General features: G+C 47.1%; 1 protein-coding gene across 4 annotated transcripts in view; it reads left to right on the forward strand.

The window, feature by feature from the left end:
* Positions 1-12,438, forward strand: part of OLFM2 (olfactomedin 2) — a 209,453-nt gene that overhangs the window by 50,937 nt on the left and 146,078 nt on the right. Inside the window, exon 1 of one of the 4 annotated variants that reach the window (XM_060272125.2) lies at positions 1,874-2,222. The exons of 2 other annotated variants lie outside the window; for them this stretch is intronic. In XM_060272125.2, the coding sequence (XP_060128108.1) occupies positions 2,088-2,222 (135 nt within the window). In that variant the 5' untranslated portion in view covers positions 1,874-2,087. Of the gene's footprint in view, positions 1-1,873; positions 2,223-12,438 lie in introns of those variants that run through there. One more of the 4 variants, XM_060272126.2, reaches the window with a different exon arrangement.

The raw sequence follows: 12,438 nt of genomic DNA on the forward strand, positions 1-12,438 counted from the left end.
CCACTTCACTGTATACAGAAAGCATAATCTGGAGCAGGCAAGCCTATGTATTATACATATAGTGGTGTAATAGTGGGAATTGTTGTAGTCTATCTTATGAAAATCATAGAATTGTAGAGTTGGAAGGGACCCCAAGGGTCATCTAGTCCAACCCCTTGAAATGCAGGAATCTCAGCTAAAGCATCCATGGACATAGCCAGGATTTTTGTTAGTGGGGGGCAGGACTTTTGTTAGGGAGGGCAGAACCGAGATGATTGGTCAGTTAATTAAGTATTTCTATTGTTTTACTTGATCTAGGGGGGGGGGCAGCTGCCCCCTGCCGCTGCGTGACAAATGACCACCCAACCTTTGCTTAAGAAACTCCAAGGAAGGAGAGCCAACAACCCCCTGCTGTCAAATGGCTCTTACTATCAGAAAGTTCTTACTGATGTTTAGTCGGAATCTCCTTTCTTGTAAGACTCCTAAGACTTGGTTGTCAGACCATCAATCATCTTGGTTGCTCTCCTCTGCACATGTTCCAGCTTGTCAACTGTGCAGTTACATGCTGTAAGCATGTAGAGCAGGCATCCCCAACCTGCGGTCCTCCAGATGTTTTGGCCTACAATTCCCATGATCCCTAGCTAGCAGGACCAGTGGTCAGGGAAGATGGGAATTGTAGTCCAAAACATCTGGAGGCCTGAAGTTTTGGGATGTCTGATGTAGAGGAATAATTTTAGAAAGGGGTGGGGAAAGTGAAATGAGCAGATAGTGATGAGTCCCTGAAAGGAAGTTAGTTGCTGTGACCCCACTTAGCAAAGAAGCAATGGTGGGGACAGAAGTTTCCCGGCATTGGTAAGATAATTAACACATGTAGCCTAATAAAAGCAGCACCAACAGCTGTAATCTTGATTCAGGCCACAGGTGACAGGATTGAATTGCTGGATCAATTGTAATTCAGCAGTTCCCCACTGGACTTTCCCTTCTTTGCTCAAGCCTGGCCTCCTTAAGGTCAGCTGCCGAGTGCTCTGGTAGGTTGAAATGATTTCCGGATAGTGCCCTTTCTGCTATCAGACCTGTCCATTTTGCGCAGAGACTAACCTGCATCTGTTCCAGGTAGGCTGCAGAAGAGCACTGCTGGCAGACTGCGGCCTAGCATATCACCTTTGAAGGTGATGACCAGACGGATGAACCCCAGAAGGGGTGGCTGACGCCAGCAAGAGCGCTGCTTGAGCAGAGGGGCGGGCGGCTAGAGTTAGCGTCGTCTGTGCTCTTCCTTAGGTGGCCTCTTGGGCCACAAGAGTTTTTGCTGTCTTAGTGTCTTTGCTACCACAGATGGCTACCTTCTGGAAAGTTAAGTTGGAACTTGGAACGCTTATTTGAGTAATATGCAGCGACCGCGGGAGCGGAACGCAGGTTCAATCCAGCCCCAGCCCCCACCGCCCCAGCCTGAGAGAAGCTCCATAATTCCTTGTAGGGAGGCAGGTGGTGGAGTCCGCAAACTGAGAAGAGGGGGAAATCCTGTCCAGTGAGCAATGAAGTGCGCTAGTTTGGCGCAGGAGTTGGGGTGAGAGCGGATTATCCTGAAATCGGATTATCCCCCCTGCACTCCTAGTATTTTCTGAGCTGTGCGTTTCTTCAGGCACCCCGCTCCTATTGCATGGCTTGCACGGACACGAACCTGCGTGCATTCGGTGGAGGTTTCCTTCGAAGCAAGCGCGCGCAGGGGGGCCGTTCCTCTTGGCTCAGGAGCTGGCTGCAACCCGAAGTGCAAGCCTCAAGGCGAATTACACCCACGCCGCCCCCAGCCACGCGCACCCTCCCTTTAATTTTCGCTGGGCGCTCCCCCCCCCCCGAGCCGGCCTGTGGCCAGTGGCGGCGTGACGTCAGAGCGGTTGCGAGAGGCCGGGGCTGTTATAAGGAGAGGCGCGCGAAGCGCCCCGTTTCTTGGCTGCTTCCTCTCCTTCGCCTCGGCAGACGGAGACGCGCGGCCCGGCCAGGAAGGGAGAGCGGGGCGGAGGCCGGCGCGTGCCCGACGGGGCAGATGAGCCGGGAGGCGTGCTGCGCTGCGGGCTTCGCCGGAGGGCGAGGGGCATGAGGCAGGGGGCGACATGACCGTGCCTCTGCTCAAGATCGGCGCCGTGCTCAGCACCATGGCCATGGTCACCAATTGGATGTCCCAGACGCTGCCGTCGCTCGTGGGGCTCAACGGCACCATCTCCCAGGCCGGCACTTCCGAGAGAAGCGTGAGTTCGCCTCTTCTTCGCCTGCCCCACGGCCGCCCCTTCGAGGCTTGCGAATGCGCGTTTCCCTGGAGCCGGTGGGCCTCCCTTAGCGCCTTTGCAGCTCCATAGGGAGGCCGGCTTGGAGGGTCGAGGGTCCCAGTTCATCTAGTTGCGCAAAGCGGGCGGGGAGGCGGGGTACGGGCACACTGCCATTCCGGGCCTCTGTCACCCCCACCCTGTCCGACGGGGCTTTCGCGAGGGTCCCTCTCCTCCCTCCAGACGAGCTGCGATAATCTGCAAAGTTGCCACCTCCGCGCTTGCCCGTCTCTTTGCTCGGCAAGGAGCTTCTATCTATCCACTGCGAGGAAGGCGCGCGCCGCGGAACAGCTTTCCAGGCGCCGGGTCCCCGTGCCTCCTCCCGGCCCTTGACATCCCGCGTTGGGCGTATACTAGTTTTTCTAGGCCAGCCATCCCCGCTTCCGAGTGTGCTGACGCGGGGCTTGTGTGTGTGTGTGTGTGTGTGTGTGTGTGTGTGTGTGTGTGTGTGTGTGTAACCCTGGAGAGAGAACTTATTTATCAGCAGATTTTTTGAGGGGGGTGGGGAGTGCCTGGACGGACGATGTTCAGTCACACCCACACTCCAGCCTTTCCAACGGGTCTTTCGCCGGGTGACCTGACACCCGGATTTCCTTGAACGCGCTTTGCATGATCCTGCCTAGGGTTGCGTGATTTCTGCCTTGCGTGCCTTTGCTGCAGCTTGGGCCGCTAGAGTCTCTTGTCCAGTCGAGGACGATCTCCTCCAGCTTTCCGCTCCTCTCAGACCGCGGTTGGCTTCCTCTTTCCCTCGCCCCGCAGCTCCTTCAAGTGTTTGTTTATTCCTCCAGATCCACCCCACCCCATCCACGACGCCTCCCACTGACCGTGGGGAGTGGAGGATGGCAAGGCAATTTTTCGCCCCCCCTTTCAACAGTCCCCCTACAGATCCTGGCTAGATGACACCCTCCCAGGCTTCTACTCGGAGCTCCCGAGGGCCACTTGTAGTCTGGCCGCTTTCGGGTGTGCACCGACGATCTTCAGCCCGAGATCGTCCAAGGATGCAGCCAGCATCCGCACTTACTCCAAAGGCGCTGTAGTTTCCTTACGTCCACCTTGGGGTTAATTTGGCTTGATTACCGTATTTACCGTATTTACGCTAAATCTGGAGAAAGGACTCTTCTCTCCCCCCCCCACACTTTTCTTCCCGCCCCCATAGCTTTCACGCTTGTCTGAGTAGATTTCTCTACTACTAGAAAACTTTCCTCCTTTCTTAAAGGAGAAGTGCTTGCTTTGTGTATGAGAAGGGGGAAGAGTTGGTTCAGAAGAGCCCCGTGGGTCGTGGACTCTGCAGGGTATGTTGGGTATGTGCGGGAAGAAAATACTTGTCCCCTTTCAAGTTCCTGCAGCGAAGGAGAATGTTATTGCAGCTGCCTTTTCTAATCTACACAGTCATTTTTAGAAATTCGGGGGGGTATAGGTGTCAGCTTAAATAGTGTCCAGCAAATGTATAGATACAAATTCTTGTATAGAGCAGATGTTAGTTCCGCGGGGTGGGGGGAGTAAATATCTTATTATTTGATGCGATCAAGCCTTCCGTTGCCTGGAATTTTCTGGCGCATTTGATGGACAGTTCTCCAGGGAAATGTATGTTACAATAAATGTGCTAGTCTACGCTTCCACAAGACTCTGTCTGCATCTGTCTCTGTCTGTCTGTCCGTCCGTCCCTGTGTGTGTGTGTGCGCGCGCGCATGTGTAAATTTTCTCTAGCTTTGTGTCCCATTTGCAACCGGGCGAAAAAATTCTATGTCCCGAACCCGGAGCTGCCTTTCCCTGGATAAATCAGTGCAGTGCTGGAATGATCTTTAAAACAAATCTGTTAGTGCAGGCATACAAACGGCTTATTTCATATTCAAAAAGGAGCTCTTGATTGGAGTAACAGGTTTGTTGTCTGGGACAGGGCAGGTTTCTCTGGAGAGATTAGGGAGTTGAAGGACTGGCACAGATTAGAATGACTCCCTCACAGCTCAGCTACTAATTCATTTATATAGAATTATTAGTGGAGCTGGATCCTGTGCTGAAGTCCCTCTAGTGATTATTGCTTAATGGCACAGCAGGCAAGTCCAGTCTGGAAACACTGATCATGGGATTATGTGTGTGTACATGTGGACACTGCCTGTTTCCAGAGCTCCATTATAGATTTGTTGGTTTTTAGCAGAGGTGATAAGTGTGTAAATGCAGTTGCCCAGCATGGCAAAATAATTACCTGTGAAAAGTAAGTTGTCAAATGTCTACTTAATTAAGGGAAATGCAATCTTAATAAGAAGTGGGATCACAATTCCTGCTCACTTTTGTGAAAGGGGTGGGTAGGATTTAGTAGGGCCAGTTGCATATTAGTTTCCCACTCATCCCAAAATGTAGGGGCTGGGAGAAGGAAGCCCCCCCCCCCCCGACATTGAACGTGCCAGGTATTAAGAAATTGGGAGTATACAAGGCTGTAGATGTTGTGAAACAGGAAAGACTCTTTATTGAGTGTGTGGAATCTGGCAAGTGGCAAATGAATGTTTGGGAGCAAGTGAATGAGCTTCTACGGCAGCTGGCAAGCCACCCCTCCCCCATGCCACCACAACTGCATTCCACCTCTGTAGGCTGCAGCTAATCTACCCACTTTAAATGTCCATCCCCTGATGTTTCCTTCCTGCCTACATGGATCTGACTTCCACCAAGTCAGGACTGAGATGTGACATTCATGTCCCCCACTTCCATTGTAAAATACGCATTTGTCAGTTCAAGTATTGCTAGTTCTTATTGATTTGGCACTGCATCTCTAACCTCACTCCGATCAAAATTGTCCTTTGTCTTTCACATGTTGTAATGTGGTTGTGAAACTTCCATCGTCTTCTAGAATGTGATGGATCAAGAAAACCAACCAACCACTGGTGTTGTCTTCTGCATTTGATGGATTTGCCATTCACACGCTCACATAAATAGTGAGCGATTCAGAGGTGTTTTCTGTGTTGCATGTGGAAGTGCTCTGTATTCATTCTAGAGCAGCTTCTTAGCCTCTTGCTTACTACAGTATAGGCAAAATTGGAACTATGCAAGTGTGCATTGAAGAAAGAGGGCTCAGTGGTGCTCCTTCACTATGGATCTTTCTTCTCTTGCTGTGGAGCCTCTCCAAGGAGCTGATCTTAAAACCTTGAAAAGGGCATAGAACTGTTCCACCTTCTGCACAATAGGGCTAGGCCACCATAATATATATGGGTGGGTTTTGGGGTGTGCTTCAATGCTCCTTGGGAGGAAAAATGGTTCTAGCTTAGACTTCTTCCTCGTACATTTTGATGAGGGTGAGAGCATTCAAACATGAATTCTCTTGCAGTCTTAGGAGTGAAGTACTGAACCCCATGCTTTTCTTTATTTTCATGAATTGCTTCTGCAGATCTTCTGTGGGTAGCTTCCATATGCCTTCCCTCATGACCATATTGGTTGGTTAATTGGAGCCAGGGATAGAGGAAGTGGTAAAAGTGTAATCCTAGGGCATGTGACAGGGGTGGGGTGGGGAAGATGACAGAAATTCTGATTTCTGTTAATGATTTAATATGAAGGCAAGAAAACACCAGTTATTCTGGATCAATTTAGGATTGAATGATATCTTTCATCTCCACTATTTGATCTACTATCATTTGGTGGCTGACAGCTGGCTGTCTATACTTATTTAGTTACGCTTGTAGTGATACAAGAGTTCTGTGTTTTGCTAGATCTCTTATGGCCTGTTCATGCATTAAAGACATCATAATATCGTTGTCCTAGTGATGAACCGGTGCATATGTTCCAGCCTGTAACGTTAGGGAGTTGTAGTTGTGAGTGCAATAAGGTTAATTTCCGACTTTTCTTTCAATCTAACTGATGACATCTATCCCCTGCTATTGATGAAAATATGGTTCTAAAGGTTTGGTGCTCTTCCCTTGCTATTACACAATTGCATGCTTAGGGATTCAGCACTACCATAATGTGGACAGTTCTGTTAGACAATACAGCTCTGTATGAGTGAAGCTTCCTTTGTTTCTGAGAATGGAAGTGTAGGGGTTTGTTTTCTTGCAAGTAGCCAGGATGAAAACTGTGTTGTTTGTTTCAATATTGTCAGAGGCTGCTACTGAATCTTTGTCAACACATAAATGTAATCATCCGGCTCTTAATCAACTAACCAACTGATTTTTAAGCTTAATCAAGTTTTGTGTGTTGATAAGACTGTGCTCCGAAGTCTACTGTTGATTATACTTTGTTGCTTGAAATTAATCCTCTTGTCCTGTACAATTGTAGCTTCTTTCATGTCTAGGTTTGATTTTTTTCAGAGGCACCATCTCAGAGCTACGAGAACCAGGTGGACTGTGGCATTGTCCATTGTCTCTCTCTTTTTTAATGAAAGATGATGAAACGATAGATGAGCTAAATGAAATTAATAGTCTAGGCAACAGGTCTTATGACAACAAATAGGAATGCTTGTGTCCCAACAAAGCAATCATAAATTCAATACCAGAATGTCAAAGCTAAACTGCCAAAATATTATTTTTCAACATCAACAGTTAGCTTTTAAAAAGGGGCATGAATAGTTTTGAAGACAATACAGACCTTGTCACATCTATATGTTCCAAGCAGCTTTTATTCCTATGGGCCCCTTTTAATTTTGATGGGAAAGAATCCCCAGTAAATGTGCTTGAGGTCACAGCCTTAGAAATGTTCTTGTTTTTATTCTAATGACAGTTTCATGTCATTTTTGATGAGTATCAAAGCATTACTTTCTGATAGCCATTCATTGATATTTGAAGGGGGGGATTGGTTTGGAATAGCCTGCTTCAGAATGTTCTCTAATGAATTCCGAAGTGGGTTTTGAGTGCCCACCCTATTGCAGTGATTCATGACAGTATCTGCCAGGAACTACCAGTATGTATGGCATTCTAAGCTGTGTTGGAATAAGGGTGGGAACCTGCCTCCTGCAATGAGGAGCTAGTCATAGTGGCAGGAACTTGAGAGGTTCTGTAACCCACATTTGATGCATCAATATTTTTTAAAAATATATTTTAAAATGTTTAAAATGTTCCTTGAGATACTCTGGCAGCAGCTCGCTTATTGTATGCTAGGGTAGGTGAGTGTGCTGCATGGAAAAATAAATTTTCTCCTCTGATCCAGCCCAGCAAATAAGCTACTTGCTCCAGCTCTTTGTGAGCCATTGCTCTGGCCTTTGCCTGATGTTTGCATCCGGTGAGAATGCACGATCCATTTGCCAGTAGTGCTGTCAAGGGTCAGAAGCCAGGGTCTCGCTCAGCAGCATGTGCAGAAGGCTCTCTCAGTGCAGCATGGATGACTTACCACATTTTGAAGTGAAGTGATGATGGCTAGAACACCACGTATATGATGTAAGGAGCCGCCTGCCCCCCATAAGACTATGAAATCCAGTCACTCCTGATGCAGAGACTCAGATGAATTTATTCCCCTTGGAGGAGGAATGCCCCAAGCAGCATGGGTTTCTGTTTGGAGGGGTGGTGCTATAGCTCTTAGGCAGGCATCCCCAAACTGCGGCCCTCCAGATGTTTTGGCCTACAACTCCCATGATCCCTAGCAGGGCAGTCTTGAGCAGGTCGGGCTCCCTGGCGCTGAGGGGCGGAGATCGCTCCGGCGCCCCCGCCCTTGCAGGGCGCAGCATGGCTTCCATGCGGCTTTGCCGCACAGCGCCCCACCTACCAGCCCGGCGCCCTGGCACCCCGCGCCGCCGGGACTCTATCTAGAGCCGGCCCTGATCCCTAGCTAACAGGACCAGTGGTCGGAGAAGATGGGAATTGTAGTCCAAAACATCTGGAAAGCCGAAGTTTGGGGATGCATGCTCTTAGGCTATAATAGTCTTAAAAGCAAACCTTGCTTTACGTAAGAATGAAATGTGCCTCCAGGAAGTGTGTCCTAGTGATTAGATGTTTAATGTAGGAAGCCATCTTATACCAAGCCAGGCCAGGGGTTCCATCTAGCTGAGTACTGTCCACACTGACTGGCAGCAGCTCTCCAGGGTCTCTCCCAGTCCTACCTGGTGGTGCCTGAGATTGAATCCAGCACCTTCTGCATGTGAAGTTTATGCTCTACCTCTGAGCTACTGCCCTTCAGCTTAGTATTGTTTTATGCAGTAAAGGTAAAGATCCAGTCGTGACCAACTCTGGGGTTGTGGCACTCATCTTGCTTTATTGGCTGAGGGAGCCGGCATACAGCTTCCAGGTCATGTGGCCAGCATGACTAAGCCGCTTCTGGTGAACCAGAGCAGCACAAGAAAACGCCGTTTACCTTCCCACAGGACCAGTACCTATTTATCTACTTGCACTTTGATGTGCTTTCGAACTGCTAGGTTGGCAGGAGCAGGGACTGAGCAACGGGAGCTCACCCCGTCGCGGGGATTTGAACCGCCGACCTTCTGATCGGCAAGCCCTAGGCTCAGTGGTTTAATCCACAGCACCACCCGTGTACTGTTTTATGCAGTAGGGTAGGCTAGTAGTCACTAATTGCTTTTAGATGTTTTTGATTAATTGCTTTTAGAATGTTTGAACTGGTTTTTTAAATGTTTTTGCTTTTAAATTTTTCAATTCTTTTTCAATTGTGAATTTGTTTGGTACCCAAGGTTCCTTTGGGAGGAAGTGAAGGATATGAATTCTATGAATAAATTAATACATAAATAGGCTGCAATTCTATACACATTTACATGGGAATAAATCCCACTGGACTCAATGGAACTGGGTAAGAGGCTGGCCTTACCTTTTCCTAATAAACAACAGTAAATATTTTACAGTGCTAAATGTGCTTCACTTACAAATCTTGTTACAACAACATTCTAAGAGTCTTCTCGCTGGTGACACCACAGCTGTGGAATTTTCTTTGTGGGGGCACTGGCATGCTTTCTCTCCTTTCATTTATTTTAAGATGGTGTTTAAAACATTCTGTAGTAGCAGTAATAAGAACATTAAAGTGTTTTATGATTGACTTAGCTGTTTTGTTTCATTTTACTATGTTCCACTCATTTTTGATCTTGTGTATCTTAAGGATTTTCAAAGGTGTTTTTTTTTTTAAAAAAAATATATATTACATTTGTATATACATCCCACTTGGATAGAATTAGTCTGAAAAGCATAGTATGCTGCTCATTATTATACCCATATTGCTCATAAGGTACAGCACAATCCTTTGTGGATCTATCTACCAGAGTCCATTGGGCATATTCCCAGATAAGTGTGCAAAGGACGGGAAACATAGAGAATTATCAGGAAAAGAGATATTTACATTTCTCGACTTTTGGCCTACTATACTATACTATACTATACTATACTATACTATACTATACTATACTATACTATACTATAATAGCTACCATTACCTGAAATATTAACATGTTCAAGACCACACAGTGAGCTGAGTTCTGAATTCTGGTCTAAATGATGTTTCTTCCACTTTGGTTCTTGGACCCATGGTAGCTTTTGTTTTGTTTTATGATAGTTTTCCATTCTTAACCATCAAGTTGGCAATACGTGTCTACAGTATGTTCTACATCTACTGTTGAGGCACTTTGCCTCTGAATACCAGTTATGAGGAATTGCGAGTGAGGAGAGTGTTCTTGCACTCTGGTCCTGCCTGTGGGTTCCCCACAGGGTGAGAACAGGATGCTAGACTGGATGGGCCATAGGTCTGATGCATCTGTGGTGTAGTGGTTAAGAGTGGTAGACTCGTAATCCTCCACATGCAGCTGCTGGGTGACCTTGGGCTAGTCACACTTCTCTGAAGTCTCTCAGCCTTACTCACCTCACAGAGTGTTTGTTGTGGGGGAGGAAGGGAAAGGAGAATGTTAGCCGCTTTGAGACTCCTTCGGGTAGTGATAAAGCGGGATATCAATTCCAAACTACTCTTCTTCTTCTTCTTCTTCTTCTTCTTCTTCTTCTTCTTCTTCTTCTTCTTCTTCTTCTTCTTCTTCTTCTTCTTCTTCTTCTTCTTCTGTCTTAACCCAGGCTTTGGGGGTGCAGGATTGGTATTTAATGGTATTGTATCTGACACTTTAGGCAGCCATCACCAGATGTTTTGTATAACAACTCCCATACTAGGCTGTCTGGGTCTGATGAGAGTTTTAGTCAAAAACATCTGGAGAGGGCATCAGGTTGATGAAGACTGCTTTAGAGACTGCCCTTAGCAGCAGCCAAACATTCTATATTACTGAAGAGCTGCTGAGTGTTGAGGACCATAGAAAACAACTCTTACTACAGGAGCAAACTCCTAGGAGCTAAGATCCCTTCAGCCCCCAATATAATATTTTAGGGGCCTGCCCCCGCAAAGTTGATAGGCATTGCCATTCAAATGGTGTGTGTGTGCTGTGTCGTGTGATCAATTATGTGGGGCAGGGCTTCCCTGCCCCCCCCCCAATATTTTGTTCAAATGGGTTATGACAAGCGCCCACGAGCCCGGAGGTGGAGATCCCTCCCCTGAGAACTAAACAGACCAAGATTGACTCCTCCTTTCAAATGACCCACACAAAAAATGAGGCGACCACCTATAAAGGTGAAAACTTCAAATTGTTTCACTCCACTTATTGACAACTATATCGAGGGGATTTATGTAGAGGGCTTCTTCACTTTTATAGGCCCCAGAGGCACAAGTGTAATAGATTACATCTGGCTCTCTCCTACATTGGTAGACCAGGTGCATAGTTTTAATATCTTCAATAGGGTGGACAGTGACCACCTCCCAATTGCCATCACAATACAAACTCAACGTTTAAGCTCTTTCCCCCCATCCAGTCATCAGGAGCTATTGCCTCTGGCGCCAAGAAGAAAGAAATGGGTCCTCCATCTGGAGCATGTCCCTAAGGCCCTCCTAACCTCCCCTGTAATTCTGGACTTGAAAGACCACCTCACAAGAACAAAGGAACCTTTCCCTCTCATTGTTTCAGCAAATCACCTCCTCCCTTTCCCCGATCCTCACTAAACCTCCCCGTATGTCCAACATCCCTCAGAATGCTTCCTGGTTCGACCAAGAATGCAAGCAGTCTAGAAGGAAGCTTCGACATCTCCAGGCTGACTTGAAATCAGACCCCACTCAAAGCCAAATCAAGGTGGTTGCTCAATCCCGTACACACTACAAACAGCTTCTTAAACTCAAACAACTTTTTGCCAAAGAGTGATGGACCGAACTGGACGCAGCTACTAAACACCGAGACGATAAGAAATTTTGGCAACTAATAAACACGGGCTTAACCACCCCTGGCCTCTCCTGCAACAATATTTCTGCAGACAGCTGGCATAAACATTTTTCCCAGCTATATTCTGCGCCTTCTACAAATAAAAACAAATCCTTCTGTCTGCCTGCAGCTCCTCTCTCCCCATATGGGATCCGGTCTCCCCAAAGAAATGCATTCAGCGGATTGGTTTGCTAATGGGCAGAAAATCACCTGGGGAAGACATGATACCGCCCGAGGTTTTTCTATCAAACCAACTTTGGTGGGCAACTGCATTAGCCCCTCTCTTTACCACCATAAATTTCTCACTCACGATTCTGACAAACTGGAAAAAGAGCATAATCATTCCTATTTACAAAAAGGGGAACCCGCAGGACCCTTCTAACTATAGGCCTATCAGCCTACTGGATACAACCTACAAGATCTACTCTAGACTCCTTCTGGAGAAGTTGTCCAATTGGACTGATGAAACAGGGCTATTCCACCCAGAACAAGTGGGCTTTCGTAAAGGCCACAACACCTCAGGCCACTGTCTAGTTCTTCAATCATTGATTGATAAATACCAAACCAAGTTTAACTCCAAATTATATCTAGCCTTCATTGATTTGTCCTCCGCCTTTGATTCCATTAACAGATCCAGACTCTGGCTGAAGTTCAGCACAACCACTATAGACAAAAGGCTCTTATGCCTGCTAATGGAAATTCACTCGGACATATCGGCCAGAGTGAAATTTGGACCACACGGTGCTCTATCCCACCCCTTTCCTCTAGTCAGAGGCATCAAACAAGGCTGCCTTTTGGCTCCCTTCTGTTCAATTTTTATATAAACAACATCGTAACAGCTATTAAAGCCCTCAACCAACCTGCCCCGTCTTTGCATCAGGTTAAAGTTCCTATTTTACTCTATGCTGACGATATGGCAGTCCTCTCGCTAACGAAGTTAGGCCTCAACAA

Source organism: Zootoca vivipara, chromosome 2, assembly GCF_965207765.1.
Source record: "Zootoca vivipara chromosome 2, rZooViv2.hap1.1, whole genome shotgun sequence".
Lineage (NCBI taxonomy): Eukaryota > Metazoa > Chordata > Lepidosauria > Squamata > Lacertidae > Zootoca > Zootoca vivipara.